This window comes from Rhea americana, unplaced genomic scaffold (assembly GCF_003343005.1).
Source record: "Rhea americana isolate MKP2758 unplaced genomic scaffold, rheAme1 scaffold_165, whole genome shotgun sequence".
NCBI lineage: Eukaryota > Metazoa > Chordata > Aves > Rheiformes > Rheidae > Rhea > Rhea americana.
Genome location: NW_028185761.1, coordinates 227,990 through 246,132, shown reverse-complemented (window position 1 = coordinate 246,132; position 18,143 = coordinate 227,990). Strand labels below are relative to the sequence as shown.

General features: G+C 43.4%; 1 protein-coding gene across 2 annotated transcripts in view; it reads right to left on the bottom strand.

Moving 5' to 3' along the window:
• PAK1 (p21 (RAC1) activated kinase 1) overlaps window positions 1-18,143 on the bottom strand; it is a 70,201-nt gene that overhangs the window by 19,670 nt on the left and 32,388 nt on the right. For both annotated transcript variants that reach the window (XM_085300536.1, XM_085300537.1), the window contains exons 2-6: window positions 12,768-12,978; window positions 6,198-6,298; window positions 4,633-4,780; window positions 2,464-2,501; window positions 229-345 (exon numbers count right to left, since the gene is read on the bottom strand). In XM_085300536.1, coding sequence (XP_085156662.1) covers window positions 229-345; window positions 2,464-2,501; window positions 4,633-4,780; window positions 6,198-6,298; window positions 12,768-12,957 — 594 coding nt within the window. In that variant the 5' untranslated portion in view covers window positions 12,958-12,978. The remainder of the gene's footprint in view (window positions 1-228; window positions 346-2,463; window positions 2,502-4,632; window positions 4,781-6,197; window positions 6,299-12,767; window positions 12,979-18,143) is intronic.

The following is an 18,143-nucleotide window of genomic DNA, read 5'->3' as shown; positions in this document are numbered from 1 at the left end:
ACAGCTAAACATATCACTAAGTAAGAACGCTCTTGTCCCCCCAAGCCAGGCTTGTAACAACGTTATGGTGTTATGTCAGAAAAGAACGGTAGAACTGACTCCCAATCTCCTCCCTCCTGCTCCCCGGAGGGGCTCAACCCCAGTCCTTGCATGGTGGACTGGGAGTCACAGCTGAGACCTGACTGGGACTGCAGGAGGGCTGAAGACGGGTATTACTGGCTTGCTCACAGATTTTGTATGTTCAGGTCGTGGAGCTATCACGGGGGGTGGAGCTGCTTCATCTTCATCATCTTCATCTTCAGATACTGAGGGCACTGCGGGTGTCTCAGACACAGCTTTCACGTTCTGCATGTGATTACACAAATAACAACAACAACAAAAAACCCTTGTTATAAACAAATCACAAATTTTGGATTAAGCTCACAATAGAAAACATATCGAAGCAAGTATAAAAAGGAAAAATAAAAGACTATAAAGTTGCAACATCTGAAAAACCAGACACAGAAGATTTTCATCCTGCACAGGAAGCGCTTAGAGGAGCAGTCCCACTGTTTGCACATGGCAGCTCATTCACCTGTCTGATTGCAGCACCAGGCTCTTCCCTAGGACTCCAGACCCACCTGGACCCTCACATGGTGGCTCAGACACCCCATGAGAGGTGGGCACACACCGTCAGTGACATGACTTGGTAGCACCATCCTTAAGACAGTAATTACCATCACAAAACCAGAACTGCCTGACACCCGCATGGCAAACCGAACACCTCTGCCTGGGCTGCTGCAAAGACAACAGCTGGGTTTGGACAAATTTGTCCCTATCTATGTTCCTTTCTCTCTCTCTCTCTCTTTTTTTTTTCTCCTTGTGCTGAACCCCAATACCCTAATCATACAAATTGGGAGGTCAGGTTAACATCAGCCTTAGTATTGTGACTCAGACCCAAGTAGCTAGAGATTTTGGAAGCACAGTCTGGCAAAAGCTTTCATATCCCTACTAAAATTAATTCCGAAATGTAGGTAAATTATGTAAAATAGGAACAACAATTTTTTTAAAAAAAAAGTCACATAGAATTTTTTAGCTGCTTATCTGGAACTATCTGGAATAGTGTGGTTCAAAATCAAAACCACTTTTCACCTTTTAAATTTGAAACAGACTGGATTTGAAGTTCACAGCATCCTTTACACAAGTATTTCTACATAAACTTTAGCAAGTCCACCAACACACTATGCCAGTTATCCTTGTGCTCTTGCTTCCAGATTGTTTTCCATCAGTTCCCAAAGAATGGCAGGGGAAAATGACTTTTTAAGGCATTAAACTTAAATTCTCTCTCAAAGATGGGAGTAAACGGAACATTTCACTGAATCTAAGGTTTTTGAAGTCACCAGCATCCTGACATACAATTGCTAAAGTGCCCTTGATGTAATGCAAAAGCATAATGTGTTAAAACACAACAACAAAACACCTACATACTGGGAATTTCCTGGTTCTCTCCAACCTTAAAGGCTGTCCAGCACCTTACCAAAATAAATAAATACATAAATAAAAATAAAAATCAGGCATATCAGTAGACTGGTAACTACTTCTTGTTTTAGGATTTACTTTCAGCTCCAACAGCTTCATACATTCCAAGCCCCTGAGGGCTGGCACACAATGAGATGAAATAATTACTACAGAAAAGAAAGTTTCCCTTTTCTTTTAGCATAGTCTTAAATAGTCAGATAGGAAGAAATACGCTGGCCCGGAAGGGAGCAGAACAAGCCAACTCTAGATATTGGCATAGCAGTGAGGAAATAAGTGATGAGGGAATTGTGTGTTTTATTTTTTTATGAATTATCTTAAACAGAAAGTTTTGTTTATTCCATGCACACACACACACACACACACACACGTTACAGAGCTTTTCAGCTCTGTGTCCCAACACAGGAGTGGTGTCTGCCCTGCTAAGGATAGAGAAAAGGTCAAGCAGAGAGGAGCAGACCCTTTTATTTCCCCTTCTGCAGAGATTAGCTTGGTTAATCAACACTACTTCAATCAGACCTTGCCAGTTAGTAATTAAACTTTGTTAGACCACAGATGTTTACCGAGACAAATAAAACCCGCAAGCAGACAGGTTATCACTTGCATTTGCTAGATTCCCACACCCCATCCAGAGGAAACAGATACAGGAACAGAACAATTTCTATGTAGGAAGCATTATTCACTGTGTGAGCAGCATGTGTTTTCAGGATAACTTGTTAAATATATACATGCACATTTATTTTTATATACTAAAAATATCTAAGTGAGGAGAGTTCATATTTTAAGATGTGTTTAAAGACACTAAACAGATACAATTAACACTGCTTGGCTACACTTTAGATAGCCTGGAGATGAAAGCGAATGCTGACGAAACAAAGTTTCCACGTAGCTAATTCATATGTGTTTTTAAATTCCCAAACTCAAGAGATAATGTGAGTACAAGCTCACCAATGTGTTTGATGAATTGTAATCCTCCGTTGACTTATCTGAAAGAGACAGATACAAACAAAGTTATAAATTATTTGCAGATGCAGCAGTACTGGGGAGAGAAGAGAGGAAAAAAACTCCCTTTGGAAGGTGCTATATAGGGAGAATTGCCGCTCCCAAGTCCAGGCACTATCTTGCCTAATTTAAAACACTTTGGCAAGGGCAGCTGCCATAGATTCTCTCTGTAGAGAGCAAAAAAAAAAAAATCATACATATATGAGAGACATACTCTTTTGGGGGAGTGTCTCTCTCTCTCTGGTACCTACATGGGTACTGGATGCAACTACATTCCTAACCCCAGTCAGCTATGAACTTAATGAGCAAGCCTGACACTCAAATGGGGTACAGATGAACGGGGGAAAGGAATTTCTCATTTAGGCAGAAATCTGACCCTCTCCTTCCCAGCTAGAGCCTAAACTCCATGGCCAAAAGTTTTGAATAGTTCTTCAAACTTAAAATCCCTGAAGCATCTGAAGTTGTGCTTTTGCCCAGTGTTATGATGACGTCAGGATCCAGCACACAAGCAATCCTTCTGCACGATGCACAAGCTGCTAAGTGTTCTCAAATCAGCCCAGGAAAAATTGGGCCTAGAGTTAGGCACCATTTCCTTTCAAAAGATACAACGACACCTTTATGCAAACTGTCCTCTCAAGGGACGATGCTACAACAGCTGTATCCAGACCATATGCAGGGTTTTCCTGCAAGGTTACAACAGCAGCAGAGAAATTTTGCACAGAAGAAACCAAGAAAGAAGAGCCTGGCAACAAGCTCCTCCTGTCAGGGTCCTTATACTCTTATTAGAGGCTCTCAGATACCTCCTGCTTTCACAGTCTGTTTGAAAAAGGCTGCTTCAGTCTCTCGTGACAGCCCCTCATTCATTATCTCGGGACACAGCAACGAGAATCACAGCTTGCAGCGTCTCTCAGGAAGGCCAGCCCGGGAACAAAATTAATCATTTCAAATTCAATTAAGCTTGAGAGAATTGAAGGCTATTTTTAAAGGTTTCTGACTTTCTGGGGTTGYTCTCCTGGAGTGATCTGTAAGTTGRATCTCATTCAGAGTCCCTGCACCTCGAGGCAGTTTTCGGGAGCAAATGAAGTAAAAAAGGAACTCCCCAGAACAAGCTGACACCTGGCAGATAAGGGAGTAGAAAACTCTGCAAACAAGTGCAGGGGCCCAAATCCCTGCTGCAGTAGGGTGGAATTTCCCAGAGCACCACCTGGGAGCRAATGTTGTCATCCATCTGTATATGCAAAATCTTTTCAACAGGGTTAGAAAAAGCTACTCTGCTAAATCACCAGCTAAGACACTGCAGCTAGTCTGAGACCTGCCTGACATTCAGACTCAGCCACCAAAACTGCCTGGAATAATAACCAAGGACTCCACTAGTTAACTGGTGGGTTTCTTGTCCTATTACTCAGGCAATATGGGGAGAATCTGCATTTTTATCCCTGTAGACTTCCTGAGTAACACCAGCTCTGGTGATACACCTCCATCCCCTTCGAAGAGTCAGAGTAGGGGAAAAGAGTTTGAGCAAGGAAGAGTTAGATTTGACAAGGTAAAGGAGTGGTGACTGCASGAATTCTCCAACAGGCAGATAATCCATACAGACAGAAGACCCCAGACCTCTGCAGCTTTGATTTATAGGGGAATCCAGCCAGCAGCTATCAAGTATCTAGCAGCTGAGCAGTATTCTTCAATCACAGCACATGGGGAGCAGAGAAACCTCTCCCAAAGCAYTCATGAAGCAACATCCACACCCAGACAAAAACTGAAGCTGGTGCAAAATCTAGATGCCTTTTCTCTCCAGAGATTTTCATGACCGGGACACAACACTAGGACTCCGGAATCTGCTTTCCAGATACTGGGTGCAAGCTTCAAAAAATGTATTTTGGTATTTAGCTAGTTGACCGATATCCTCCTTCACAGCTCTGCTGGGCATCAGGATTAATGGAAGAGCATCTTAAAGGAAAAGGGACACTGAGCAGCCAGGGAATCTCACTCATTTTTTTTTTGAGAAGATGAATCTACTTGTTGATTAAACAAAATATGCACATGACTCTTATGACATATGCAATGACCCTAATGAAAAGCTGGACGAAGTAGATGCAYGAGGTGATCACCACATACCTGTGAAGCTCATGTACTTTTGGCTGTTGGAGATCTTCTTGGAGTTGTAGAACTCCAACACATCCAGCACTGCCTGGGGGTTCTTCTTCTGCTCTGACTTGGTGATGTTGGACGTCTGCAGCAAACGGGCCCATTGCTCCGGCATTCCCTGTCGAGGACGTACAGTGTTAGCCCACGGTCGGCCTAATGTGGTTCACGGCACACATACCTGCCACGTTAGCCCTGCCACACTGTTTCTGGGGTTACTTTTAGCRCTGTGAAGGAAATGGGGAGAAAAGAAGAGAGAAGAGGGGAAAGAAAGGCGGTGGGCCAACACCTTCTCAACCTCTGTCTCTGTTAGAAGTCACACATATGCCATATATGGATAAACAAATGCAACTGTGATCACACAGCTCTGTGCAGGCTCCGGATCCCTTGAATACCTAAACTAAAGAGAAAGGAGCAGACCCAATGTTGTAGTTCAGGAAGAGTCTCAAGCAAAGAAGTCTTTGCGCACAAATACACACATATTTACATATATCCARAAGTGACTAGAGAAGCAACATCCTATACAGCACCTAGTACAGTGGCTGTGCAACATTCATTCGAATCTTGTAGCACTAGAGTATTTTGAGTATTTTGGTAATAGTGGTTTGGGGCCTGCTGCAACGAGAGCTGGGAGATCAACGATGTTAACTTCAAATACAGAGGTCAGAATTTCACTGCAGGCACATCATTTCTACCAAAATACATCTGGGGGATGATTTCACTTGTGACTTTCTTCACAAGCAAGATAAACAGCTGGTGCAGATGAAGCAGCAGGTCACTGGGATCACGAAGTCACCTTCCCTGTTCAAAAGGGATGATGAATGCACCACTCAAAGGTAATGCCCAACTAGTACATCCAGGTTAACTTGGGCAAGTCTAAAGGTAAGATATGCAAAACATAACTGCACACATGATTCAGGCTAGCAAACCAAAGTCTCTGAAAAAGAAGTATATTAAAGACAGCTATAAATAGCTTGCTCAAACAACTTTTACCGCTGTTAAACCCTATCTTAGGATCAAATTAAGAAGAAAAATATGATGAAATGTAATGCTGCCTCCCTAATAATCTGCATGTCAATTAAGAAAAAAAAAAAGCATAGAATTACCTGCCATTTAGCCTAAGGAGAGCGCACATACATTCTGGCATGAACAGGTATGCACAGCTGACTGTCTCCCAAAGCGAAGCTCTCAGAGCTCCACTGGGAGGATACAGACTACGCTGTAACTCCAATCCAACGCTAGAAAGCAAGTGGAAAGGAGGAGAAGGGACGGAGATAGACCATGTTTTTGTCYATGTCAGCCAAAAAACAGGAAAGGGGAAGTTTGCTGGCAGCCTAAGCTCCTGGGATGTGCCAAGTTTGACAAACAGTCTCTCAGCAGAAATTAGTGGGTAGGTCTCTACAGATGTGTTTCAGAGGAGATCAAACTAGCTGATGGTAATAGTCTTTCTGGCATTGTTGTATGAAAGATTAATAAGCCCTGGCTCCTCCCAACGATAAGCAAAACCACATGATTCTCTTTTCCTCCAAATCACTTACAGTGAACTCTCCTGTGACTGCATCAAACCCCACATGAATCGTGTGCTCAAAGTCTGAAGGGAGGGAGATCTCTGGCCGCTCTTTCTCTTTCTTTTTATTGGCTAGAAGAGAGACAAAAAAAAAGAAAATAAAAAAAAAAAAGAAAGAAAAAGAAAAAATTAAGATCTCTGTGACAGCCTGCAATTTACCTACCCAACCATATCCCACTTTTGCCAGTCACAGGATTACAATCTGAGTCAGATGTACAGCAAGTTAAAAACCAATATTCACCTCATTTGAGTCAATGAACAACAAAAAAAATCAGAGTCCTAGAGCACAAATATAAGACAAGACAAAACAAACTGACATTTTAGGTAAGCTAAGTACCAACTGACAGAGCTAGACTCAATAGCACAGGCGCTATCCACCTAAAATACCCACTCAAACATATGTGGGTCTGAGTCAAAAGCACTACTGTGGAAGTAAGTGGAGCCATGGAGTTTTGGACACGTGTTTTATTTGTTTTTAAGCAATATATGAAAAGATCTTAAAAAATACATGCTGTTAATGTCCACTCACCTCTCACGATAGAGGGGGCAAAATTAACTACAAATACTGTTTATAAATTAACTTCCTCCACCCTACGCCATCAAAACAGAGTTTGTAAAGAAAAACAAATAAAATGTGTGCTTCTGTACGAGATACAACCTCATACAAGCAAGGGTTATAAATGGGTTACATCCCATTTATGCAATCTCCTGCTCAAGGAATGACCTAAGCATGGTTTTAATAATGAGCTTTGAACATTCAGCAAAAAGAGTGCAGAATCTGGCAGGTGAGRAGCAGAAGTCAGGACAAAACAGGAAAGGAAAAAAAAATCAAAACAGATACACCCTTAAAATTTCATGATTATCATTCAGCACACATTAAAGACTCCACCTTCCTTTTAATACGTATTATACTCAAGAATTTGAGATCATTTTTAGGAAGAACTGCATTCTACTCATACTTGCTGCTGTTTGCAGTTATAAAATAAACAGTGAGGAGAAGATGACTAAATCACTTGTGTTTCCCAGCTGCCATCTTTTGTATCTAAGTCCAAATAAAAGTTGTTTTGTAGTTGACATTTCCCAGTGCACTTTTGGCAACATGAATGCCAAAAAACAGGTATTTCAGAAACCTGCACAGCTAACGCTCAATAATGCAATTATTTAAGACACTTCTCCTGGTCATGTGTGTGAAGATGCTGAGGGTTTCCCTCAGAGGGCCAAATTCTGTTTTCTCCAGTGACAGCTCTGGCACTGCTCTCTATTTCTGGAGAAAGAGAAGACTCAGATGCCCAGTTTGGGACATGGAGGAAGATCATACAGTTTTCGATTCCCTCTTTCAAAGGGAATGGGGAAAAATAATCACAGAGGAGCGACTGAGTTGCCAAAGTAAGGAGGAGAGAAAACTGAAATACTAGAGGAGCCATCACCGTGGGGGAAGCCAGAAGGAACCAGAAGCACCTGCTGGTTAGCAGACACTGAGCATCTGCAACAGTGAGGCCAGCCAAAGGAGGAATAAGCAGCTGTATCTAGCAGGTACACAGCAAAAGCTGCAAGCCCTAAAAGGGAATGAAAAGCAAGAGGAAAAGAGAAGCTGAAAGATCTCTCAGAAGAACCAAACTGTATAGTCATGTCTACAGCATCAGTCGCATGCTCCAAGCCAAAGAGCAAGGTGTCAGCTCCAGTGCAGAAGTAGGCACCATGCAAGAGCGGTGCATGGACGATGCATGCTTTCGTGGTGTCCCGACAACTGCAACATCCCTCAGTTGACTCAGATGTACTCCCAAAAAGAGTTCTAAAATGGTAATGAGCACTAACTTGCTATTGAGAAGTCAAAACACCTTTCGGTTTCTACATTCAGACTTCCTGAGCATCCTGGTGCACACCCCAAGTCCTAGCAACCTTCTCTGCGATCAACCGTTCCAGCATCCATTCAGCCAGCAAACTGAACTGACTTCTGACTCCAAACTCATTCAAACCAGAAGACTGCGGCCTGAGCGAGTCTCAGTTACACAAAGCACTAAAAACTGTTCTGGAAGGATTAAGCAAGGTAATGGCCTCTTGCCACGTTAGCAATCCAGGTGTCTGTCCATATTTGACATGCAGGTAGAGTTTAAGCACTAGCCTACACTATACTTCAGAAAAAGGAACAGATTTTCTGCACTTACGAATTATGCTGTTGTCATACCCTAAAGCAGTTAACACTCTCCTCATTACCTTATAATGTTCTACAATCATATCCCACCACTCTTTAACCCTCTGCATTTCTCCTTATTCCCCTTGGGAGAGCTACTACAGCTTTGCGCTAAAAATCACTCTGCCTTAGCTATAATGCTGCAGCGGGYGAAACCTTAATTACTCTGTGTATTTTTTTAAACCTGACTGCCACACTCAGGGTTTTATAGCACCCAGCTGAATACACACCATCATCTGAATCCCCAYAAAGTCAGCATATAAATTCAAAAGTATTCCTTCAGGTTTTTCACAAGACAATGAAGTTCAGAAGCTTTTGATCCAAAATCTGACAGATCTAAAAGCCTAAACATATTAAAACATTAATAATATAATTGCTTTTTGTAGTAAGTATTTGTTATAGTAGGACGCATGAGCTAAAAAGAATTAGAGAGACAGGCACTCCCAACCTGACTTAACACTTAATCCCTCTCTACASTCATATTAGCCTTGCAATGAGTCAAAAAATCCTAAAGAATCTTAAATAAAAGATAAATAAATACAAATCAAATACCTGTTTAAGAAGGCCTCCCTACCACCCAGTGCATTATTCCCACAAATATCTTACCACTTTCACATTCAAAAGGTAACAGGTTTGACTCATTGCTACAATAGCTTCTCAGGAGGCTTCCTCACGATGCTCTGGCAACGTAAGGCACAATTTCCAACAGCAAAGTGAGCCAGAAAGCCCACCCTAAAGCTTCTGAGATGAGAAAGGTTTTTTCCACCAGCAGTCGGCCAAGCTCAGAGGAGCTAAGTGYGGCATGCTGCAAGCTAAAGCCTGATTCCTGTCCCCGAAGAGGACACCCATTAGGCTACAACCACAAAAATCTGAGTGCCTGCAACTCGTTTTGAAAGCAACACACAGATGCAGAGCTCCCATGGTTTCAATCCACCTCGTATCAGGCCAATAGGCATTTAAATACCAGATTTGGGGTTTAGCCTGAGATAGATGAAACCAGGATACCAACTCACAGCCTAGTTTAGCCCATGGAGCAGGAGAAAGAAGTCTAGCAGGGGGACATAGATAAACAGAAGTGCGTGCACCCTGCATGTAGCAGGGCCAGCGTTTAGACCCACGTGTACTTCRCACCACAGCTCTGCTCGTGCACAGTTGGGGCACAAAAAAAACCACGTTCTAAAGTATCATCAGTTGGACCTAAACCATAAACAGCTCCAGGCTTACCTACCAGTGCTTCCATATTCACGCATAAAATTCAAATTCAGATTAATAAATGCATCTCCCTTAGGCAGCTCGTCCAGCACGTGTCAAAAAAGTTGTTCTCAGCACACTCCAAGAATCTCCGGGATCATCTGCACCCTGCAGCATTGCCCTCCAGCAGATGTTCAAGTGCCCCATGAGGATCAGGGCCTGTGATCGTGAGTCATGAGATCACATTCTTGAGTCTCCACTGAGAACCTCCCATTCGTGACCTGTAGTGGACACCCCCAGCATGTCTCCCCCTTTTTGGCCTCCTCCCCAGTCTCGACCCTTAAGCTCCCAACAGGTCTCACCTGCTTCACAGCAGAACTCCACATACRTGAGCTGTTTCTTTGCATAAAGCACAACCCCTGCACAACCTTCCCCACCTATCCTTCACAGAGTCTTGCTCAGTCGTGAGAGCTATCCCAGCACATCTCCACGATCCCATTAGAACTGCAGCTCACCAGTTCCATGTGGGTTTCCAGTTCCTCCTCTATCTCCCACAACACGCRCACTTGTACGCAGGCAATTCAGATGGGCACCCAGTCAGCCCGCTCTCCTAAGGCAAATAGCAGAGCCTTCTCTGCTGCACTGTCCCATCTGTCCTACCTCCGATTTMCTACTCTCCCAAGTATCTGCAGGCTTTGGTGTCTATCTTCAGATGAATATAGTTTAAAGCCCTCCTAGGTTAGAAAACCTGCTGGCAAAGATGGTCTTGCCCTATTTTGCCAGGTAGGTCCCATCTCTCCCTAGGAGTAGAGAAGGGTCCTATAGTCACCGAAACCAAAGCCTTGCTCACAGCAGCACTTCGATGCTTTTGTGGTACTATGCAGGACTAAAAAATAACTGTCATCAACTCTGACCTCCAGCAGTATTCCCTGCACAACTGCCCGGAGTGAAGAGCTGCCACTTCTCCAAAGGGATTGACAGCATCACTTCAGCAGCTATCAGGCTACAGTTTAGAAGCCCAAGTCCACATTCAGTGGCTAAGTTAGMTCTTGAATATTTTGGATTTTTGCAGTCCTTTTGCAAGTCCAACACAGAGGTTAAGTGCCAAACACTGGCTTCTTCAGGTTAGAGCAAGCACTCATCTAGCCCACATCCCATGCACACATCTCATGAATACATCTCTGTTCGTCCCAGTGGATGAACAGAGCAAGAATATGAGACAAGCATACAGTGATCTTACTGTGACCAATCCATAGGTCATGGATTTCCCTAAATTAGTCCGCTCTGATCGAATGGAAGAAACTCTCCTTGTCAAACCAACAAACAACATCCAAAGCGCTTGAGGTACAAAAGAAAAAGACGCTGTCTGAACACCTGGGAAGTTTACTAACAACAGCTAAGCAGCTGCAGGCACTGGGAATTTAGTTGTTATCCTAAGATTAGAAGAAGTTTTCATTAGGTGAAAAACAGCCAATCCAAAGTGAAGGTGACAGTATTTAAGGCATTTTTTTGCTCAACAGGAGTTAGAGGACAGGAGCAACCCTTCCAGCTTGGGCAGGTGTACTGCAACAGAAGGCTCTGCTGGGCTTGGCTAAACAAGTCTCTCATGTCTCGAAGCATCTGCCGTGTTGGCCTATCTTCAGTGAACACAGGCATCTTAAAATCAGTGGCAGCCTGTCTATTGGTCTTACATGAGCTGTTCATTTTTGCAACTCTCCTTGAAGATACAGCTCAAGCTAGCATTTCAGGCTATGTTTCTTTTAATCTCTTCTAAATTTCAGGCAATTGATTTGCTTTCCGCAACTGTTGACACTGAAGATTTAAGAAGCATACTCCTTTAAATAAACCAATCAAAAAATTCTACAACTCTTTAGGATTAATACTCAAACCAGCAAGTTCTAACCCAGGTCCTACGAACTTTTAACATAGAGTTTATGGATTCTGCATTGCAGGTCAAAATTTGTGTTTGAAAACAACTCAAAGTTGCAAAAGGTATTAGATGTTTAATAATGAACGCTGTAATATTCACTATATAGTAAAGAAAGTTCCCCCAGAACCCTGCCTCTCTTAATTACTTAAATCAGTGGAATTATCACTCCAATTAGTCTTCTTGTTAATAATAATAAAAAAAAGAATTAAAGAGATAGCTCCCCTCATGAAGGTCATGAAATGGAAGATAACTAGACTTCACTTCAGTTATCCAGTGTCCAGAAAGCTGATGCATTAGAAAGAGGAACTCCAAAAATAGGTCAGATATAAAAAGAAACCTCAGGTTAGAGATTGTTTTTTTTTTCCTTGCATCACTTCAAATGATTCACATGATAGATATATTTTTAAAAATATCCTGATCCTAAAAATTAGGATTGCACAGACAGTTTACAGTTCTTATCCCCATTTCTATCTGTTATAGTCCCTATATAGAAGAAAATTCCTTTGGTTCCCAGGAAACATGCAAGAATTTACAGTGAAAGATTATTCTTAGCAGTAAGTAGACAATGTCTGAACCAAACTCTAAAACAGAGTAAGATGAGAAATTACATSTTTGACTGTAAGCTTTTCATAACAGAGCGTGTAGTATCATATGACAGACCTGGCAGGAATTGTTAGACATACTTGACCCAAAATTTTCTGCTGCTCAGAACCAAAAAAAAGAAAAAATCTCCTCTCTCCCCTTTGATGGAATTGCCCATGGCCACCATTATACCTACTACAAGCCAATTAGGTTAAACATTTAAATGACTTTCCAAGATCATTAAGGATAAATCAGGGTGGGAGAGGGAATAGCTACTCCCTAGTTTCAGGGATGTGGTTAAATATACACACACACACACACACATATATATATATATATATATATATATATATATATCTCCACACACACACACACGTGTGTGTGTGTATACACACATATATATACATACACACACATATATATATATATATATAAAGAAGAAGGTAATTGTGGCAGGACTAATTATTAGGAAAACAGAACTACAGCCAACAGCTCTCATTCCCCAAAATGATTAAGACAGTTGCATATGAAAAAAAAGTGAGCCATCTTCTAAAAACTGAACCATGATTAAATGCCAGGTTTTTAACTAAGGTCGTTCTGAGCAACACACAGCAAGAAGGTTTATAAGAACAGTCAAAATACTGTACTTTTATCGCCTGGTAAAATAGATCGGTAAAATCGGTCTCTCTTTTTCTTTTCTTCCGGGTTGGGAGGCAAAGGTTTTGAGCCATGGTTTAAAGTCCCAGCATCTTTGCTCCCTGATCCAATCATAGTGCTGGTATTTCTCATCGGAGGAGCAGGCGGTCTGTCTTCTGTTTCAACTCCATTATTAGACATCTTCAGTTGTAGAAGCCGTTACTAGGAATAGGAAGAAGAAAATAAAAATAAGTAGTCTTTTTTCTTTTACTAGATTCACATACTGTCAGATAAACCACATGTAAGTATTTGCAGGTTACGCTAACTCCAGACTAGCTCACAACCCTGTATCAACATAGACCAGGTACCAACCCAACCAATTCCACTCAAGTTCAAGTACTTCTGCTAACAAGACCACATTTAAGTGTTTGAGTTATTGATTATTATGAAATATTTATTTTAGGATACAACCTATTCTCTAATAATTCCATGGAGCAGAAATATATGAGACGGGGGAACACAGCAGATATCTGAGAAGAGCCAGTCAAATGCCTAAGCTAATAAAGCCTCCCAGATCCATGCTAGTTTCACTCAGAACTGTATCAAACATTTTGCATCAGGCTCCAGAACATACAGTAACATGATAAACAAACATGATGCAGAGAGGCCCAGGCTAGTTTGCACCCAAAGAGCTTAGATGCAGCAGGTTCAGATTAGCTCTGGCTCCATTGCTGCCTAAAAAACGGTCGAATTGTTTCAGCAGCAGACCCGGTCAGGAGGCAGCACGGCTGTATTCATGTCATCTCAGATGCAGCACTTCACTGCACCCATGCTGGCCTTGGCAACAGCACCCTCAAAGTACAATTCAAAGAGCCAGGTACAGCCAGAAAGTTGACTGTACTTTGTTCTGTTGCAAGGGTCAAATAAAACTGAATCCCCAACATACATGTTAATCCTTAAACAAATAATCCTTGCTGCATAAAACTGGAGAAGTTCTTGCACAGGGTTATTCTGCAATGACTAGCTTGTTCCACCCAAATGAGATCAGCGTTCCTCCAGAGGCAGCCTGACTGCAGCGAGATCCTTCTGGAAATGGAAAATCGTTTGCACTAAGCTTTCAAAAGACAGTTGAGAGTTAAGGATAGAACAAACAGCAAAGCAAGAACAACTTTAGTTCAGGTAGAAGAGGAGTTAAACAGCTTTCCAAATTCCACTAGCAGTGTGGAAAGATGTTTCATTTGGGAAGAACTATTTGAAGGCAGAAACTCCAAAGTGCCCTACTCTGTGCAAGTCGGGTTACAAAGCCGCTGGCCTCCTGGAACCGCTTTGCCATAAGGTGGACTCAGAGGGACAGCACTGGAGAGGACTTTAATACTCTGGGTCACACTTCAAGCAGATCCCATGACCACAGAAGTCTTGGGCTAAAACACTGATGTTCGGCATATCCGTCAAGATTCAGACTCAGGCGCGCTCTTCTCTGGAGCGTACCAATTCCCCCGGCTGCATGCGGTAAAGAAAGGTAAATGCTGACTGCAGAAGGCACTCAAGAGCATGTTTATTAGCCTTTGCTGAAAGCAACGGTTCCCTAGGTGTTGCTTGCCAAGTCATGGCTGCTCTGAGGATCCACCTTCCCCTTCACGTACTTGATTCATGCCTCTTCACGTGTGTTCCTAAATGGCAGTGCTGACAGTGGTCCACAGCCCATACAGCTCTGGACAAGCCTTCAGATCCAGGCAGCTTTGTAAGCAATTTCACTCCATCCCCTCCGCCTCCCAACACAAATGCACAATGGAATTTAAAATTACAGATTAGCATTTGGGGTATTTATTTTAATGATGGGACAGCTTTGGCTTTTGGGAGGTGGAGAGAACGGAAATTAGCTGTACATCTGTCTGGGCGTGTTCGGACAAGTGCCCCGCGCCACTCCCATCAYGAATGCTTCTGGCCTTCAGCCTTCTCATACCATTCTCCAGCGTGAGGTGGAGTGGAGTAAAAGTGACAGCTGGAGTGACAGCGATGAAGCGGTGCAGAAGACCCTCCCCCTTCTACACTAGGGAGAAAAGTCAAAATTAAAAGCCAGTTGGTAAATTTGGCAACCACTAGGGAGGACAAATCTTGTGCGACGTGAAGACAGTAAGGCCTCACAGGCAGTCTTCACACATTGACATTGATACAGAATCAGCACAACTAAAGCATCCAGAAAAAGCAAAAAGCAGAAGTGCCACGTGAGATCTGTGTACTCCAGAGGGGTTTGAATAAAGGAGCATCCAAGGATTCCCCCACCAGTCAGTCTCCTGCCTTCCAGGAGTTGCAGATGCTGCTGAGATGACAGGGAAAGCTCCCTTGCCATCAAATCCCTCTCCAGCAGGGCAGAGAGGAGGGTAGGAGAGAACTGGTGCTTGCTACCTCCTGTAAAGAGGCACAGGATTAAGCGGAGGACAAAGTGAAGCTGAACGTATGGGGAACAGATGCAAAGTTGTGCTGATAAAGGGTGGTAAAGGAAGAGAGCAGACTAGCAAGTGGTTTGGGGCTAGAGAAAAAAAAAAGTGAGAAGAGGAAGGAAAAAGCCCACAAAGAGCCAAAGCAAAAGAAAGAAGGTAAGCGAAAAACAACCATCCTCATTTTCAGCTGAGTGCAAAACTCCAGGGACATCTGCTTCCAGTTTCTTCCGTGTAAGAGGGTTTTCAAGATCCCTCAGCCGGAAAGGATAAGAGCACAAGCGAATCGCTGTTTTACCACCGGGCTGGAAACGCTGGCAGTACAAGCACTCCTTTATGCTACATTACATTATCCCCTGAATGAGAAAGCAACCGCTGAGAAGTTATGTGGTTCTAACAAACAATCTTCCTTCACACCCATTTGAGAACCGCGCCAGTCACGTGGCCAAAGCCTGCAGTACGTTCTCTCCTTTCTCCTCCGCTGCTTAAGTTTCTTGGACCTTTCTCCCCACAGAACCACAGCAYGGCTGAGGTGGGAAGGGACCTCTGGAGATCACCTAGTGCTACCCCTCTGCTCAAGCAGGGTCACCTAGAGCACGTTGCCCAGGAAGATCAAAATCTCATGTGTTGCAAGAAGTACTCAATCTGTTCGGAAATAGAGGGTGGGAAAAATCCTTCCAAGCCACCAAAATTAGGAGATCTGGTTCTACGTCAGTTATTATTTGTTACAACAACCTCATCCTAGAGGGCTCCCAAAAGCCATTTTTCATAAACATTTTAAAGGAAAGGAAAAAAAGAAGAGCATGCTCACATGCATCTTCCCGCTATGACATGGGGATACAGTCTGTCCTCAGGCGCAACATCTTTTTATTTTAAGCCTCTACTGGCTTCAAAGTACGTGGCTGAAGCCCTGCCCTGACAGCATGGCATCCACCTCGCTTGGTGCCTTGCAGCACGAATGAGCGCCCACAGCACGGAGTCATTCCGAGCGGTTACGGAGGCAGCTGCTTTCCGCATCCGTAGCCTAGTTGACTGTGCAAATTCTTTCCTTCCTAAAATAATCTGCTGCCAACTCGTACGCGAGCAGGATTTAAAGCATCTCCCCTGTGCCGGCTCTGCCGAAATTCGGAGCGCTCCCAGGCAATTGCAAATTAGCCAGCGGGGCAGCAGCCGAGCTCCGACGCCGAAACGAGTCGCTCGGCTCCGTGTGACCTGCTCCCGCGAGAACGCGGAGCGTCGCCGGCCTCCGCTCGCTCTCCCTCTTCTTCGCAGCGGCGCGGCGGGGCCGTTTGCACAACTCTCCCCAAGAAACGTGCCTTAGGTTTCAGTGTCATGATTAAACGAACCAGGGAAGCAATTAGCACGTGAACTTTTCAAGGGGATTCAGAGGAGGGAATACATTTTTGATATAGTCATTCTCAACTACTGTATATTAAAATCCCGGTGCTAAAACCCAACCCCGCGGACTCCACTAGAAAGACACAGCCATGATCTAGGACTACTGTTTCTGTGGCCACTTGGGAGTACTGAAGGTCAGAAGCCCTGATTTTCTCAGCAGACAGTAYTCATTAAAATAACTTTTATTATAAGCTACAACCTGTGACAGCTATGAGTCAAATTACAGTGGCCTTCAAAGCTCTTCACTTAGATTAGATTACCCCAGCCCTCAATACAACCACCCGGCAGACCTGACATGCTCTGCTTTCATCTTCTACAAAACACTTGGGCAGATGGGACAACTGCAAGTAAGGGGACGAGGGAGCCAGGAAAGCACCCTGCAGGCCAAGACAGAGCAAAAGCAGCTACTGGAGCAGAGATCAGCACCCACACGTGCCAATGGCAGCGTCTAAAAATTCAGGTACGCAGGCGCCAACAGATCAGCACACGTCTGCTGATCCCCTTCAGCTAGATGTAACTCGAAATCGTGAAGTTTATGCCTGTGGCTTTGCTGTGAAACAGGCACAGACTCCCTAGCAGTTCACTTAGCAGAGCAGGAGCCCACCACACATGGAGCCTTCTGCCATTAAAAACACCCACAGATAAGGAAAAAAAAAAAAAAAAAAAAAAAAAAAAAAAAAAAAAAAAAAAAAAAAAAAAAAAAAAAAAAAAAAAAAAAAAAAAAAAAAAAAAAAAAAGAACAAGAGATCCTCTACTTATCCCCTTTTCCTCTGGCGAACCTGATCATTTCAGCTGTGATGCTCTACTCTGAGCCATACGTTTCTACGACGCTGCTTGTGTTTTCCTTCCGTTCTTCAGCAAGACAGGCAAATGACCGATTGCTAAAGCAGAAAGCAATTAAAAAGTCAGAGGAGCTGAAACCTATGCTACAGTAGATGCCATAAAGATAACTATGTCCAATGCATACTAATTGCTGTAGTCAACAGGAAAACTCATAAAAGAGCCATCTATAATTCATGCAGTCTGGCAAGACAGTAGCTGTAAGCTACTCACTACGACTTATAGATGAATAAACTATATTAAACAGGAGAGGGGGAAGGGAGAAGCTTCAGCAACTGTTTTCCCCCTGTCTCTGCCTACCAGCAAAAGCAATTCGTTCGTTTTTACAAAATGTTTTTTTTTTTCCAGTTACTGCCAGGGAGAAGAAAGGGCGTCCTGATCGCAAAAAGAGAGGAGCAGAGACCTTGATCTTCAACCGAGTTGATCCTGATCGGCACAAGCGTTTTCTGTCTGCACCAGTTCCCTATATCCATTCGCACCTACCCCGCTCCCCATGCCCAGAGGATTGCTAATGCACGCATAGAGTTAAAAATCTCCTTTTTCCTCCTTGCACAGACACGGAGAGAAGGAGCAGGGACCTGGCCCCGGCTCTGTTCAAACACATTGCAGACAGCAAAGACTCCCTGCCCATGTGTCATGCTGTTCATCCCGGTCCCAGAAGCAAATCAGCGTCTCCGTTTACTGGCTGGGTTTCAACACAGGACAAACAGA